This window comes from Salvelinus fontinalis, chromosome 36 (genome assembly GCF_029448725.1).
Source record: "Salvelinus fontinalis isolate EN_2023a chromosome 36, ASM2944872v1, whole genome shotgun sequence".
Lineage (NCBI taxonomy): Eukaryota > Metazoa > Chordata > Actinopteri > Salmoniformes > Salmonidae > Salvelinus > Salvelinus fontinalis.
Window position 1 is genome coordinate 14,427,035 of NC_074700.1, and position 15,212 is coordinate 14,442,246.

General features: G+C 43.3%; 3 protein-coding genes across 7 annotated transcripts in view; 1 reads left to right on the forward strand and 2 right to left on the reverse strand.

Annotated features, from left to right (window-relative positions):
* LOC129835242 (GRB10-interacting GYF protein 1-like) overlaps positions 1-388 on the reverse strand; it is a 29,843-nt gene extending 29,455 nt beyond the window's left edge. For 2 of the 3 annotated variants that reach the window (XM_055900773.1, XM_055900772.1), the window contains exon 1: positions 3-386. The gene's annotated coding sequence lies outside the window, so the exon portion shown is untranslated. Of the gene's footprint in view, positions 1-2 lie in introns of all 3 variants that reach the window. The other variant, XM_055900775.1, reaches the window with a different exon arrangement.
* A 298-nt stretch (positions 389-686) lies between these two features.
* On the forward strand, positions 687-2,514 carry LOC129835246 (ribonuclease P protein subunit p20-like). Its single transcript, XM_055900782.1, has 2 exons — positions 687-802; positions 1,219-2,514. Exon 2 carries the CDS (start codon positions 1,258-1,260, stop codon positions 1,720-1,722), a length of 465 nt encoding a protein of 154 aa, XP_055756757.1. The 5' UTR covers positions 687-802; positions 1,219-1,257; the 3' UTR covers positions 1,723-2,514.
* Positions 2,515-2,891: 377 nt separating this feature from the next.
* Positions 2,892-13,026, reverse strand: LOC129835245 (erythropoietin-like). Of its 3 annotated transcripts, none has more exons than XM_055900780.1 (5): positions 12,925-13,026; positions 6,776-6,906; positions 6,141-6,227; positions 5,774-5,938; positions 2,892-4,314 (listed from the first exon to the last, which is right to left on the reverse strand). In XM_055900780.1, exons 1-5 carry the CDS (start codon positions 12,938-12,940, stop codon positions 4,171-4,173), a joined length of 543 nt encoding a protein of 180 aa, XP_055756755.1. In that variant the 5' UTR covers positions 12,941-13,026; the 3' UTR covers positions 2,892-4,170. The 3 variants fall into 3 exon arrangements, with proteins under 3 accessions (XP_055756755.1, XP_055756754.1, XP_055756756.1); XM_055900779.1 differs by lacking the exon at positions 12,925-13,026 and adding an exon at positions 12,452-12,866; XM_055900781.1 differs by lacking the exon at positions 12,925-13,026 and adding an exon at positions 9,254-12,444.
* Between the last annotated feature and the right edge of the window lie 2,186 nt (positions 13,027-15,212).

The following is a 15,212-nucleotide window of genomic DNA, read 5'->3' on the forward strand; positions in this document are numbered from 1 at the left end:
ACCTTACTGAAGCAATGTTGTTTATTTTTCAAATACGTTATTTGTGTGTACAATCTTAATTCATTCAATATTTTGTGAATGATTAAAAATATTGTATTTATTATTTCCCCCCTCTCCTACGGTCACTGCGTGTTGATGTCTTGTCGGCTCGCTACTCTTGTTGTTTGTGTTTTCAGAGAAAGATGGCCGTTCTACTCGCACCACGTGACTAAACCTTGACTTGCGTTACTAGTGGTTGTTGGCCAGTGTTTAGGTATATCGGTATACTATTTTAAGATGATACACCCCGTTTGCACAGCATGTATAACTTAGCATACACAGCATGTATAATTCTTAGCAATTTGGTTGAAGCTAATAATGCATTTTTTGAGTGCTCGCAAGTGGTTGTAGTGGGTCTGTAGTCAATCCACATACGAAAGACCGCACTGTGCATAGCCTAGGCAGCCGACAGTAAGCGTTAGATCTGCCCCACTATCCGCTGCCTAGGCTATACTGCACGCGAGTTGTTTACATGGGGGGCTGCGCCTGCACGTTTGTAACAGATACTGTCTCAGCGATTCAGTCGAACCATTTGATTTGAAAAGTCACTCTGGTCAGACTGCAACGTTGTTTTAATTTCTCGAGCAGTCAAAAGGTGGCGCAATATTACTTTTAATAATTCCCTGTTGGAGGAGAACGTTGTCATTATCATAAGATTACTTCCGGGGCACCTCTGTGTTTCCGGACAATCATAGTCAGGTTAAAAGTCTCCAGCACGATAGACAAAAAATAAGAATAATTTGGTTGCAAACAGTAGTTGGAGGTACAGTCGGATTGCTTTCACTTTCTAATATTGTCAGAATGTTAAATAAATTGGTTTGGAGTGACACATTTTTGCAAAGAGAGTGTGGCGGCTAAATTACATTAAATTCGAATCTAGCTAGCTAGCTACCTAACTTTAAATTCATATAGACCTCCCCCTGGTAGTGGTATTTCATGACGTCAGTGGCATAGCTGTGTTAATTTATTTTAATTTTACTATTATATACATTATTTGAACCTTCAGTAGTGTGGCTAAGCAGTATATGTGCTGTATGAAAGATGATTGTGTAGGCCGTCAATGTAAATAAGATTTTGTTCTTAACTGACTTGCCTAGTTAAATAAAGGATAACAATTTGTGTTGGTTGTCCATTCTTGTCATTGACATTTCCTTTCCTGTTGTTTTTGCTTTACTGCAGTGCTCCATCCCACCCTTCCCTGTCTCTGACTCACTTGTAATGGCAGAACCACGCAGCCTTATCTCCGCCTCCATCCCCCAGACACCCCCTGGCATCATCATGCCCCCAGCCGACGGCAGCGGCACGGCGGTGATGATGGACCCCATAGAGTACACCCTACGCAAGCGTCTCCCCAGGAAGCTGCCCAAGCGCCGCAATGACGTGTACGTCAACATGAAGACAGACTTCCGGGCCCAGCTGGCCCGCTGCCAAAAGCTGCTGGAAGGAGGCCACGGAGAGATCTGTGTCCACGGTCTGGGCCTGGCCATCAACAGGGCCATCAACATTGCCCTGCAGCTCCAGGCCAGTAGCCAGGGGGCGCTACAGCTGGCAGCCAACACGTCTACAGTGGAGCTGGTGGACGATATAGAGCCTGAGGACCCTGACGAGGCGGGGGAACCCATGGCGCGCTCCCGGAATAACTCTGCTATTCATATCAAAGTGTTCTACCCAGACCCACAGTGACCCAAAACACAACTATTGTTCCTAGCTTGGATATGGCTAACTACCTCCATTGATGTGGTGTCTGTAATATCGTACTAATGGAGTCTAGTCATATCAGGGATACACCTATTCCATCCACCTGCAGTGGCTAAAACTGACAGTGTAGTTTAGATGCAGGGAGAATTATCTATGAACTATTGGAATCTCTTTCTCATTTTTGTTACATATTTTGTCATGCATGATGTCAGTCAGAGCAGTGTATTTGTCAGTATCAAGAGTGTGTTGTTTTATGGCATCGTCCTTCCCAGACAATCCCTTACTGCCTGAAACAAACTCCCATAGGAAATGGGACAGACCACTCTAAGACCAACTCATGCAAGCTACAATACACCTGTTCCACATGTGGGAATATGTTTAATCTCTGAAAAGGATGTGGATTTGAATCTTTCATAAAATGTATTTGTTACACGTTTTTTCTTTTCTTGTAACACTGAATATTATTTGACCATGGGAAATAAGTAATATTTCAGTAATTTCTGGTCAAATTTAAGTTTACAAACTAAGTCTGGGCATGAGACATGCCAATCATGTGTTTTACATACCGATTCCATACATTGAAAGCTAGCTCTGTCGAAGAGTCAATAAATGTACATTATTTATTTGACTTTGGCCACATTTTGTTTTTTAGCTTCAGTATTTGAACATGTATATACAGTATTTATTGTATATTTTCAATCTCATTTTTTTATGTGCCATAAAATAGAGAAAAGTACTGGAGTTTGTTTAATAAAACATTAAAGTGCAAAACTATAATCCAGTCATTTTTTCAGGTATAGTAACAGTGAATTTCCACTAGGTGACATTAGAATGCTTAATTTGCACAATGCATGTTTTAGGTATGTGAAACTATTGAACCATGATTTGAGTTTGAAATGTAATACACATGTTTTCTACCTGAATTAATTTGAACTGTTGCTAAGTATGCAACCCCAAAACAAGGCTTTCTTTCAACACCAGATATATCTGGACTTCAAAAGAGAGGCACTTATCACACAGACAAACTTCCTCTTACGTTGTTTTCATCCATCCTTTTAATCTAAGAATAATATTTTGTATTTAAATACCAAATGGCAGTGTAATAGAAGGGACAAAACATCTGAAACAAACAGGAAGAAACATGTACAAACAGCTGCACTGTGACTGCAAGACTTTTAATACGGGAAACAAAACAACACAGGAGAAAAAAACGAATCCCGAAATTGGAAAAATCCCCAACGTCAGCGACTCCAAAGGTTCCCAGGATTGCGTGTGATTGGCTGCTGCTTGAATGAAGGCGAGAGAGAGGCATGCAGGATGTTCATCATGAGAACCAATCAATATTTTTCCTGGCAGTCATGCTATCTGCGTCGAAGCTCTATTTGAGTGCTGGTCTGCATTAACCAGACACTGATAATCACAGCATAGCTTCGGAGTTCTCACGTAAGCCCTCTCTCCCTCTTCCGCTCAATCTTTTCCTCCTTCAACCGACTGAACCTCTGCTTCTTCCCCCTCTAGTCCGTTCAATAGGGTTATAAGGAGTCGTATAAAACTCATTCATACAGGTACTCTCTCACACATACAGTACATACAAACACACAGATCATTTCTTCTACAAAGGGTAACAGACAGTGAACAGTTGGATATTGACTTGTACAAATATCTTAACAACAATGTTCAGTGGTGGTATACAGTAATTATGGTCAATCGTTAGAGCTCAACTGTGGTCTCTAGCTCCTAGTTACAGTATATCTCTCATAATACTATAGTCATGACAGTAACTGGAGCTTAAAAGTAAAAATATAAATCTCTATAAATAAGTAATTACATAAGCAATACAAAATACATATAAGGACACTGATAGACAGCAGTTGGAAAAGTGTTGTGTGTTAAGAACGAGGCAGGTGGTGTTTGAAGAGTTTGTGGTACAGGCTAGGTCCCCTCATTTTGGTATTTGATAGGCAGTCAATGACAGTTGAGTAGAACTCCAACAAGGTGTCACCATGTGCAATCTGCGTCGATTACGCAGGCTTGGCGATGAGAACTCACATTCCATTGCAGTAAGGGCCACACTCATCACACTCATGCTAAAAGACATACAGACACACACAAAGTGCTGAAGTATGCCCATTAAAGAGCTGTGGAGGCTATGTATTCTGTAGGCCCCATTCCTTTTCGGTGTGTGATTTCTTAACCACATACTTCCCTTATCTCCATGTTCAAGGTGCTACCTGCTCTTTTCCTTTTAAAGTCCAATAGGAACTGTTCTGTCCATATAGCTTCATTCTCTCCTGTGAAGATCTGGTCCACACACTCATCTTTTAGAGTTCTACCTGGCAACAAGCAGGGTCAATAGTGTCAGATCCCACCCCCTGCCTTGGGAAGCTCCAATCAACTCGGCCCCGCCTCGGAGAGCCCCAATCAGCTGCCGCCCTAGTGGCAGACGGGCGCGTTGGACAGCAAGAGCTGCAGCTTGCCTCGCAGGAAGTTGACGTGGACCTGGAGCAGCTCTGAAGCAGACGACACCCGCCATGTCTCCTCTCCTCTAGACACTTCTCCTGCTGGAGGGGTGCACTCCTGACAGGAAGACAGGAGAAGAAATATGTCAGTAATAAGGTTGAACGGTATCTAGTTCCTACCATCATATTGTTTCTGTACCATACCGTGGTATATGGTATTACCGGATGTGCACACAAGGGGCGCTCTTTCTTTAAAAAAAATATATATTATTTTTTTACACACAAAATGTATTTCGGCAACATGGATCTTAATCCAGGAGGGGATTGATGGTCTCTGCTGTAACCAATAACCTTGATCTTGCCATCTAGCAAGTTAGCAAACCAAATGCATAGCTGGAGCCCTGAGTTGGATGTAATGTATTTGGCATATCTTAGATAGTTAATTTAGTTATAAGCAGTGGCATAACACGCACTACCAGAGCCCCCCCCCCCCCCCCCCCCCCCCCCCCCCGTCGGTAAGTCTAAATACCCCAGTATACGGTATATCGCCCAAGCCTGGTCAGCATACACAAAATGGAGTAGCCTACTGGGTTTTGTTCACTTGGCAAAAACCAGAAGAAAACTGTCCGAAACGGCGTTAAACTGGGAGATTCCATCTGAACTTGTCCAAAATGCGCTTGTTTTCTTTTTCCGTTGTACAACATTTTGCTATGGTGTACCCTGATGAACACAACCATGAAATCAATATTTAAAAAATGACACACTACACTAGACACTAGACTGGATGGAAATAAAAAAAAAAAAATATTCCCATGATGAAGGAATATCAGCAGTATTTCACCAGGGTACAAGCCTAGGGTGCTGTTTGTTTGATGTCTGTACTATGAAAGCTCTGCAGTAACCCGTGAGCCTGAAAGCACAGATGGAATGACTGGAGCTCATTTAGTCTTTCCATGGCCTTGGCGTATACCCAGTAAACTCTGCCTGCCTGTTAGTGCCCCACCTCACTGGCTGATGTGAGTGTGGTTGTAAGAACCACCGCCCCCGAGGGGATTCTCTGAATTTCTCTACCTAACAGTCCCTTACGCTCTTAGAAAAACAGGTTCCAAAAGGGTTCTTTGGCTGTCCCCATAGGAGAACCCTTTTTGGTTCCAGTAAGAACCCTTTTTGGTTCCAGATAGAACCCTTTTGGATTCCATGTGGAACCCTCTGTGGAAAGGGTTCTCCAGTAGATAGAACCCACAAGAGTTCTACCTGGAACCAAAAGGGGTTCTTCAAAGAATTATCCTATGGGGACAGCCGAAGAACCCTTTTAGGTTCTAGATAACACCTTTTTTCCCCCGAAGAGCGTACAGTCAGCATAACACAACTATCCATCAGCAGCAAGCTCCAACCACTGTGTGGGAATAGTAGTAACTGGGTCATTCAGGTTAAACATAGCGTGTCTCTAGGAATGCATCTGGACAGGGCCCAAAAAGAACTTAAGATAGTGACCATTCATTCCTATGCATTCCTATGCTTGTCTGCAATAGCAACTTCCACAAGCCCTTGCACTTTGATTCCCTGACCTGGCTCACCTGGATGTTGAGGCTGCGCAGCACCTTTCCTATTCTGAAGATGTTTATGAGGCTGTTGTCTATGTGGCTGTGCAGCGCTGTGTTGGTGACGGAGGCTCGTAGCGAGCCAATGGCCTGGTTTAACAGCCACAGGCCAGACTGTACCTCCTGAGCTTGCTCCAGTGCCTACAAAAACACACAGAGACAGACATAGTTGCCCAGTTGACCAGAGCCATGTGATTTAGATTGAAACCTCAATGGCCAAACTCTCTCTATGTGGCTCTGCAATGAGTTAACAGGATATATTGCTGATCTGATAGCGGTAGAGCACATTCTTAGGTAGACTGGTTCTTCTTCTTGGAGAGAGAGGGAGACTGGTGTTACTTACATTTTTCCTCTCCCAGACGCTGAAGTCTACTTTGGTTTGGGGAACAGTGACGGGCTCTGGAAGACCACATCCTTCTTTACAAGTCAGCTGAGGGAGGGAGCGGGGGATGGATGGAGAAAAGAAACAGGGCAAGGAAAAATGTATAGAAAATGAGAGATGTGTGAGATGAAATGTAACTATCACTTTGACTATCACTGTAAATAGCACCAGTTCATGGCCAGGGCCCGTATTAATAAAGGGTGAATATGAATGCTGATCAAGGATCAGTTTTCCTCTTAAAGCTCGCACAAATCACACCGGATGTGGATCTCGCGTTCGTCTGCCTAGCGCCTGTGCTGTGTTTTATGGAGCACCTGCGCTGTGTTTTATGGAGCACCTGCTGTAGAAGTCCGACTGCCGTTATTTTTCATGCGACTCTACATGTAAAATCGGTGCACACTCAGTTCACAAATGATATTCAGAGTACTCTCGGCCAGCAAACGCTATTGGTGTGTCTGAGCCATAAGATTATAAAGAATTGAAAAGGGGGGAGGGGGCCGTGATCTCAGATAAGCACTCCTACTTTTAGACGATTTATCAATAAGGGCTCAGACCAGACCAGACTAGACCAGACATGGATGTGGTGTGTCTCTCACCATGGCTGCTTGGGCATCTCTGGCCTCTTCAATAAAGTGTTTTAGGACCCGCAGATCACAGATCGGCCGCAGGGGGGACGGTAGGCCTGGTCTGGTCCACTCCAACAGCATCAGCAGCAACGTAAAGAGTCCTGCACACACACACACAGAGGGGCTTCAGCAAACATACTATCAACACTCCATACCATTATCAGCCATAACCAATTAAACAATCTGTAGCTTAACCCATAAGCAATATGGAAAACATGTTATCCAAGGGGTAGGGGTGGATTTGAGCAAGGCTGACTAATTACGTATAGACTACATGTGTCTGTATTTGGGTGAGTCAAATGCAATCATGCTCTGGCACTAGTATTGACCACAAGGGGGACTCTGGATGTTATTTAACCTGTATTTTAGCAGGGAGTCATATTGCATGTTGTATCACTACACAAGGAGCTCCAACACTACTAATACTGATGCAAATAATGTCTTTCTTCATATATATATGCCAATGAATGAATAGTTGTGTTCAGGCTTTTAAACTCTCATTAAATACATGCCATTGGATGGGAGCTATGTATGCTAGCCTATGCATGTAGGTGTCAACCTCTCTCTACCCAGACCTCTCTGGTTATATTAGTCTCTCCCAATTCCGTTTACACCCATCTGTCCCAAGTTGAATCCCTTTTCCCTGCCTCCCATCCTCTGTAGCATCCCCTCCTCCATCCCCTTGCCTCATATTTTGAGCCCATCCCCTGGTCCTTTGCAAACCCCCTGTGAACCTAGGAGCAACATACTAACCACCCAGTCACAGGAGCTAACCCTAAGTCAAACCCATACTCTGACGTCTGAACTGTTCTTTCTAGCTCTGACCGTGCTGCTGTAGCAAGGGCTGGGCCTCTCAGCACACTACTGTAACTATGTTCTCCACTGCTTGCCTCTTCACTCAAGACAAACTAGTGTTGTTCTATTCAGGCCAAGATTATTTCATTTACACTGTAGAAGAATAACTGTTTGAATTGGGTGTTATTTGGTATTCTTGACCTGCAAGCAACGCAATGGATCAAGGTTACTTGTGATCCGTCATCCAGAACATGAGATCAGACATGGTCCTGGACACAATTCCAGCACAATGCTACTGTACACAGCACATAACAGTGCTTTTGTGGAAATCTGCCGTCTATGTATTCCTGAACTTCACGCATATTGGCTCATGTGTGTTCTCAGAGTGTATGCGTTTTGTGGTATTTCTAGTGACAGCCTGGTAAAAATGAGCTCAACAGTGATGTATGCATTATGGAAATCGTTTACCGTTTAAGAACCAAATGGAAGCAAACAGAGATATACAAGAGTTTGTATTTGGCAAATCAGTTAAGTCCCTCCCCGTTTCATTCTGTTTGCTTACGTTTAAGAAATGTTTAGCAACATAATCGGCGGAATGAATACACCCCCGGCCTTTCCACGTGTTCAGTCTTGCACGCACCTCTCCTAGTGAAAACTGTTCCATAATAATTGTGGAAAACCCTATGTGTTACACATGACAGTTGAATGGAGTTGTTCAGGTCATATAACTGCCTTCATTTTGCTGGACCCCAGGAACAAAGCAGCAGCTAATGGAGATCCATAATAAATACGAATATGGACATCTTGCTGAATGAGCTCTTTCACTGCAGCCTGACTGTATGACGCAGTAAAATGCTACAGATTACAGACAGCTCTCCAAGGCTGCCTCGTGTCAGGCTGAGCACTGGTAGCCTCCGCAGCCGTTTCCCCAAAAGGATTCTGCAAGGTTGAGTAAAATGTTTGCCAATTATTTGGGTTTAGCCTCTAGTTGTCTAAACATAGAAAGTTGGCTAATCAACAGAGGTTGTTTTTTTTAACTCAGATAACAAAAGATTTTCTTAGGCCATTGATGTTTTTAAAAAACAATGTTGGCTGTGGGGTGGACAAAGAGGACTCACAGAGATCCCTTTTAAGGGTCAAAGAGGAAATGCCTCCTCTAACCCTAACCTTCTCTCAGGGTCTTCACCCTGTGTGTACATAAAACCCCTTTATGTTATCTTTCTGTGTTGTCCCCTGTGTCATACTTAGGGAGGGTATATTATTGGGAACTTTCTACGTTTACCAGTAAACTACCAGAATTTTGGCTTTTTTCAAGGATTTATGTAATCTATCACAAGACATCTAGTGTCTCTTTTGGGTACTTCCAATTTTTTATAGATGTCTGTAATTGTCTCTGGCTCTTAGTGTGGCCTCATCACATGTAAAATATACTGAACAAAAATATAAACGTACCATGAACATTTCAACAATTTTACTGAGTTACAGTTCATATCAGGAAATCAGTCAATTGAAATAAATGCATTAGGCCCTAATCTATGGATTTCACATGACTGGGAATACAGATATGCATCTCTTGGTCACAGAGACCTTAAAAAAAATAGGTAGAGGTGTGGATCAGAAAACCAGTCAGTATCTGGTGTGACCACCATTTACCTCATGCAGCGCGACACATCTCCTTCACATAGAGTTGATCAGCCTGTTGATTGTGGCGTGTGGAATGTTGTCCCACTCCTCTTCGATGGCTGTGCGAAGTTGCTGGATATTGGCGGGAACTGGAACACACTGGCGTACACGTCGATCCAGAGCATCTCAAACATGCTCAATGGGTGACATGTCTGTTGAGTATGCAGGCCATGGAAAAACTAGGACATTTTCAGCTTCCAGGAATTGTGTACAGATCCTTGCGACGTGGGGGCAGTGCATTAGGCCGGGCACTTGTCCACAACGTTGACATCAGTAAGCCGCTCGCCGACATGACACCATACACGTGGTCGGCGGTTGTAAGGCTGGTTGGACGTACTGCCAAATTCTCTAAAACTAGGTTGGAGGTGGCTTATGGTAGATAAATTAACATTCAATTCTCTGGCAACAGCTCTGGTAGATATTCCTGCAGTCAGCATGCCAATTGCGTGCTCCCTCAAAACTTTGTGTTGTGTGACAAAAACGCACAGTTTAGAGTGGCCTTTTATTGTCCCCAGCACAAGGTGCACCTGTGTAATGATCATGCTGTTTAATCAGCTTTGTGATATGCCACACCTGTCAGGTGAATGGATTATCTTGGCAAAGGAGAAATGCTCACCAACAGGGATGTAAACAAATGTGCACAACATTTTAGAGAAATATGCTTTTTGTGCGTATGGAACATTTCTGGAATATTTTATTTCAACTCATTAAACATGGGTCCAACACGATACAAGTTGCATTTATATTTTTGTTCAGTGTATATTGAATAATTATATAAGATGATTTTCAAACAACTTGAATGACAAAGCTATAAAACATTATCTCATCAACTTAGTGAATACCATTGGTGTCTAATATGAGGGTTTCAGCGTATTGTTTTTTTTAATTTCCAGATTTGGACAATGTGAAAAAAATGGTTATTCATAAAACATATAAAAACACACTTTTATAAATAAAAGTGTGTTTTTATATGTGTGTTTTTATATGTTTTATGAATAACAACATTGTCCATCTATTAGAAACTCATTGGAAACATGGTCTGATATAAAAAAAAAATGAATGCTTTATACGATTTTTTTTTTAAGTAAATCAAGTATAAATGACCAAAGTTACAATAGATTGCTATATATTTTCTGTTAATTACCAAAACTACTAAAGGTTCCAGTAACTTTGGTAAACTACCGGTAGGTTTGCAACCCTAGTCATAACTAAGTCAGCTATAAGCACTGGCTGCGGTGATATGGTCGCATGCTTCTAAAGTAATGCTGATTATCTGTGTCACATACTGGAACCCCACGCTGGCCTTTGGAGACAAAGAAATTAGGCCAGCAACAGTGTGTGTGTGTGTGTGTGTGTGTGTGTGTGTGTGTGTGTGTGTGTGTGTGTGTGTGTGTGTGTGTGTGTGTGTGTGTGTGTGTGTGTGTGTGTGTGTGTGTGTGTGTGTGTGTGTGTGTGTGTGTGTGTGTGTGTGTGTGTGTGTGGGTGGTACTTAGGGACGCAATGTAATGACAAGACAAACAAAAGTATGGATTACACTCATATCACCTTACACCCCATTCCAGTCTGAGAGGTTGTAGGTGGTTTGGAAGGAGCAGCATAGCCAACCTCATAACTGACCTCCTCTAGGGTTGAATGTTTAAATTCCACACTTTTCAATCACTATGTTGATTAGTGTGACCCTCCGACCTTTGCCCTTTGCCATGGCCTACGTGTGAGACTGATTGCGTGTCCTCCCTATGCCCCCACACTCACTCCCAGACTCCCTCACTGACTGACTCTGCAATGCTGACCCATAGACTACTCTGCCTGCCTGCCAGTCACGTGCTGAGCACAGGGACTCTGGAGTCCAGGAAGTTGGCCAAAGTGAAAGGTAACAGAACCAGTGCCAGCAGCACCAAATGCCAAGATTTGACTTCTATTTGTTGCCATTCCAGGGTCTAGTTCTGTGCTGTGCACTAATGGTGAACCTTGGCAAGCACCAGACACAGTGTGGCAGATTAATCTCTCAAAGGTTACCTAGCTGTCAGTGATGCTCTCTTTTGAGACGATTTCATTCCTACGCTTGACGTTTAATAAATCAAATTACTTCTACATGACATTGGTTCATTCTCAAGGTGAACTCAACACTTCATTTGGGAAGAGAGACAGATAAATGATGTATAACAACATACTACACTGCCAGCCTGTCTCTTAGACTGAAAGTGCAAAGTTGTGAGTAATCAGCAATCGTTTCCTGTGAGGAATCCCAATGTAATGCAAAGTCAAAGGGTGGAATCCTTAACTTCCTCTGTGGCAATCCTTTTTCTGTTAAATCATCCTTTGAGAAATGTAAAGTCATCCCATTCACCCACATTAATCAGCATTAACTCGAAGCCTGTCACTTCCTTGCTGCCTCAACATTGCAGTCATGCTACAGTTAACTAACAGGAAACACATCCATCCCCTTACTCATGATAAGTAAGAAGTAGCATTGTCAGAGCCGGAACGGCACATAGGGCAGGAGCCTCTCTCCTGTTTCTGTCTGTAGCTTGAGGCAGCTGGATGTACAAGTATACCCCCTGGACAGGATACTGAGCAGTCTATCGCAGGGCAGGGCTTTACCCCCAATCCATCAGTTCAACCATCCAATCTCAGGGATGACACTAACCACAAGGCCACTGAGTTGGTACTCATGGAAAGGTCATGGGTAAAAAGTACTGTGCATATGTCAACCATGAGTACCTTCTGATTAAATCAACCGATCAATCAATAAAATGTGTTTTTAAAAACGACCCAAAATCCAAAACTGTTTGAGCTGGAACCACGGAGATATTGCGCGTCCACGTTTCGCCTCACTAGACTATTGATATAGGGGACTTTACGCACGCAGTTGACCCATTCTCTGTCAAAACCTAGATGTGAAAATAAACGACTTTTACTGTAAGAAAGTTCCGGTAGGAAAGCATCATTTGAAAGCCAAAATTAAAACGTGGTTGAAATGCTGATATTTACATTTAGCAGACGCTCTTATTCAGAGCGACTATGGTTACGTTTCTTGCCCGAGGGCACATCGACAGAATGTAGGCTCCACATTATTTGGCCTCTATAATATGTAAAGCCTCCTTATTAGTGTGACTATAGCAGCCTATTTCGTTTATAGCATACAAAGTCATTAGAAAACGGTCTTACCTCGACTTGAATTGTGGAACATTCGCAAAGCAGTGATGTGTCGTTTAAACACATTGCGCGAAATAACAACATCTGTTCACCCACTCCTCAACATGCAAAAGCCATCCGTCCATTAAACATTCCCAACCATGCCCAGTGTACTGGTCCTCATTCTCCAGGTGCTGAATGTGAGGAGCTTAGTGCTGTAGGTGCGTCTACCAGTCAGAGCCAAATATAGGCTACAGTAGCCTCCTCGCCGGAGCAACGATCTATCAGGATTTTCATCACTGCTTTGGCAAGTCACTAAAACGCGTATTTACCTCCCCTCAGCAAAGCGATAAGGCCATACAGCCGATTGGGATGAGCGCACGCTCTTCAGGCCTACGCATCAACACAGACAAGAGCTATAAAACGTCAACTCAGGTCGTCCTTTGCCAAACCATGAAAATATTCAACTTCAGTAGAATAAAACTAAAGCATTACTAGTTACTCACTGGGTGGCAACTCCATATCAGAATCTGCATAGTCCCTCACAGGATCCTCGCCGTTTCGCACATTGGCCCGTCTATTGCCCACTAATTGCAACCCGAAGCTCTTTTATGGATTGTCCCTGGGCTATCCGGTAGGTGTTTCTACAACTGAGATTTTTTTTAAATTGATGACAATGAAAATAAAGTTACATTGTCCTGTGATGACTATCTGAACGACTTCCTTTGTTTTGGGACATTTATTTCTATTATATTGTCATCCAAATGTAAAAATGTTTTCAAACAATAGTCCCCAAATGTAAATAATGTTATAAAAAAGCAAGCAGGGACTTCCCATTCACAAATGTTCTGACATTTTTCACTTGGCTGACTATAATTTCTACAGAAATAACATTGTAAACAATAGATCAAAATATTCCTCACTTTTGATTCACTGGACACAGTGACATTCTTTGTAATCCTGTAATGCAAGTGTGCCAGAAGTGCCGGTGCGCCATGGTGCGCTGACAGCCTAGAACATTACCAAATGAAATAGCCTTGTCCTAGATTGTTACTTTAATAATGTCGTTATTTGCCTGTTGATGGCATTCCTCAGAGGCCTTTAGCGTCAACATCTTAGAGCTTTGTTGAGACGCAAAATCCCCCCACCCAGTTTTGTTGACGTAAGTCGCTAGCGGTTGTCTCCCCGACCTGTAGCTTGCTGTCTAGGAGACACAGCCACGCGTGGCGGGGGTGGGGAGGCTTGGAGCCCTCCGAGGTTCCTGTCCAAATACACTATATATACAAAAGTATGTGGACACCCCTACACATTAGTGGATTCGGCTATTTCAGCAAGACCGTGGCTGACAGGTGTATAAAATCGAGCACACAGCCATGCAATCTTCATAAACATACATAGGCAGTAAAATTATTTTCAACGTGGAACCTTCATAGGATGCCACATTCCCAATAAGTCAGTTGTTCACATTTCTGCCCTGCTAGAGCTGCCCCAGTCAACTGTAAGTGCTGTTTTTGTGAAGTGGAGACGTCTTGGAGAAACAATGGCTCAACACCCAAGTGGTAGGCCACACAAGCTCACAGAATAGGACCGGCGAGTGCTGAAGTGCGTAAAAAGTGTCTGTCCTTGGCTGCAACATTCACTACGAGTTCCAAACTGCTTCTGGAAGTAAAGTCAGCACAAGAACTGTTCGTCAGGAGCTTCCTGAAATGGGTTTCCATGGCCGAGCAGCTGCACACAAGCCTAAGATCACCATGTGCAATGCCAAGGGTCAGCTGGAGTGGTTTAAAGCTCCCCACCATTGGACTCTGGAGCAGTGGAAACGCGTTCCCTGGAGTGACGAATCACGCTTCACCATCTGACAATCTGACAGACGAATCTGAGTTTGGCGGATGCCAAGAGAACACTAACTGCCCAAATCCACAGTGCCAACTGTAAAGATTGGTTAAGGAGGAATAATGGTCTGGGGCAGTTGTTCATGGTTCCGGCTAGGCCCCTTAGTTCCAGTGAAGAGAAATCTTAACACTACAGCATACAATGACATTCTAGACGATTCTGTGCTTCCAACTTTGTGGCAGTTTGGGGAAGGCCCTTTTCTGTTTCAGCATGACAATGCCCCTGTGCACAAAGCGAGGTCCATACAGAAATGGTTTGTCGAGATCAGTGTGGAAGAACTTGACTGGCCTGCACAGAGCCCTGACCTCAACCACATCGAAGACCTTTGGGATGAAATAGAAGGCCTGACCTCATTAATGCTCTTGTGGCTGAATGGAAGCAAGCCCCCACAGCAATGTTCCAACATCTAGTGGAAAGCCTTCTTCGAAAGAGTAGAGGCTGTTATAGCAGCAGAGGGGAGATCAACTCCATATTAATGCTCGTGATTTTGTAATGAGATGTTCGGCGAGCAAGTGTCCACATACTTTTGGTCATGTAGTGCATGTTGGTCACTGTCCTGCACGTTCACAGAAACAGGTGACATATTAGCACAATAGGGGGACCAATGTCAATTTCTTTGCTCTCAGATGTAGGAGCTGATCCCCTTCTCATTCAACATCAACATGTTAGATATTGGGGGGTGGTGGGGGTTCCAAAAAACATATTCATGGTCAAACAAGAAGACCTAATTTGGTAGTGTGCACTGTAAAACACTATTTAATATTCTCTCACGTGATGTAAGACCTGAGGCCCTGTGTTGGCTCCCCTAGATAAATGTCTAGGCTTTAGCTCAATGGGCTAACATAGTTTTCATTTGGATATAGACCAAAACCCTGATTTGATATACAGCCAATCACAGAAG

Bases quoted from the DNA above. Each gene is read 5' to 3' on its own strand.
- LOC129835245 (XM_055900779.1), bottom strand. From the start codon at position 12,473: ATGTTCCACAATTCAAGTCGAG. The intron at 5,939-6,140 runs GTAAGTAACACC...GTGTTTTTGTAG, and splicing joins GCGTCTGGGAGAGGAAAAAT to GCACTGGAGCAAGCTCAGGA. The intron at 4,315-5,773 runs GTGAGCCAGGTC...TCTTCCTGTCAG, and splicing joins TGCGCAGCCTCAACATCCAG to GAGTGCACCCCTCCAGCAGG.
- LOC129835246 (XM_055900782.1), top strand. From the start codon at position 1,258: ATGGCAGAACCACGCAGCCTTATCTCCGCCTCCATCCCCCAGACACCC.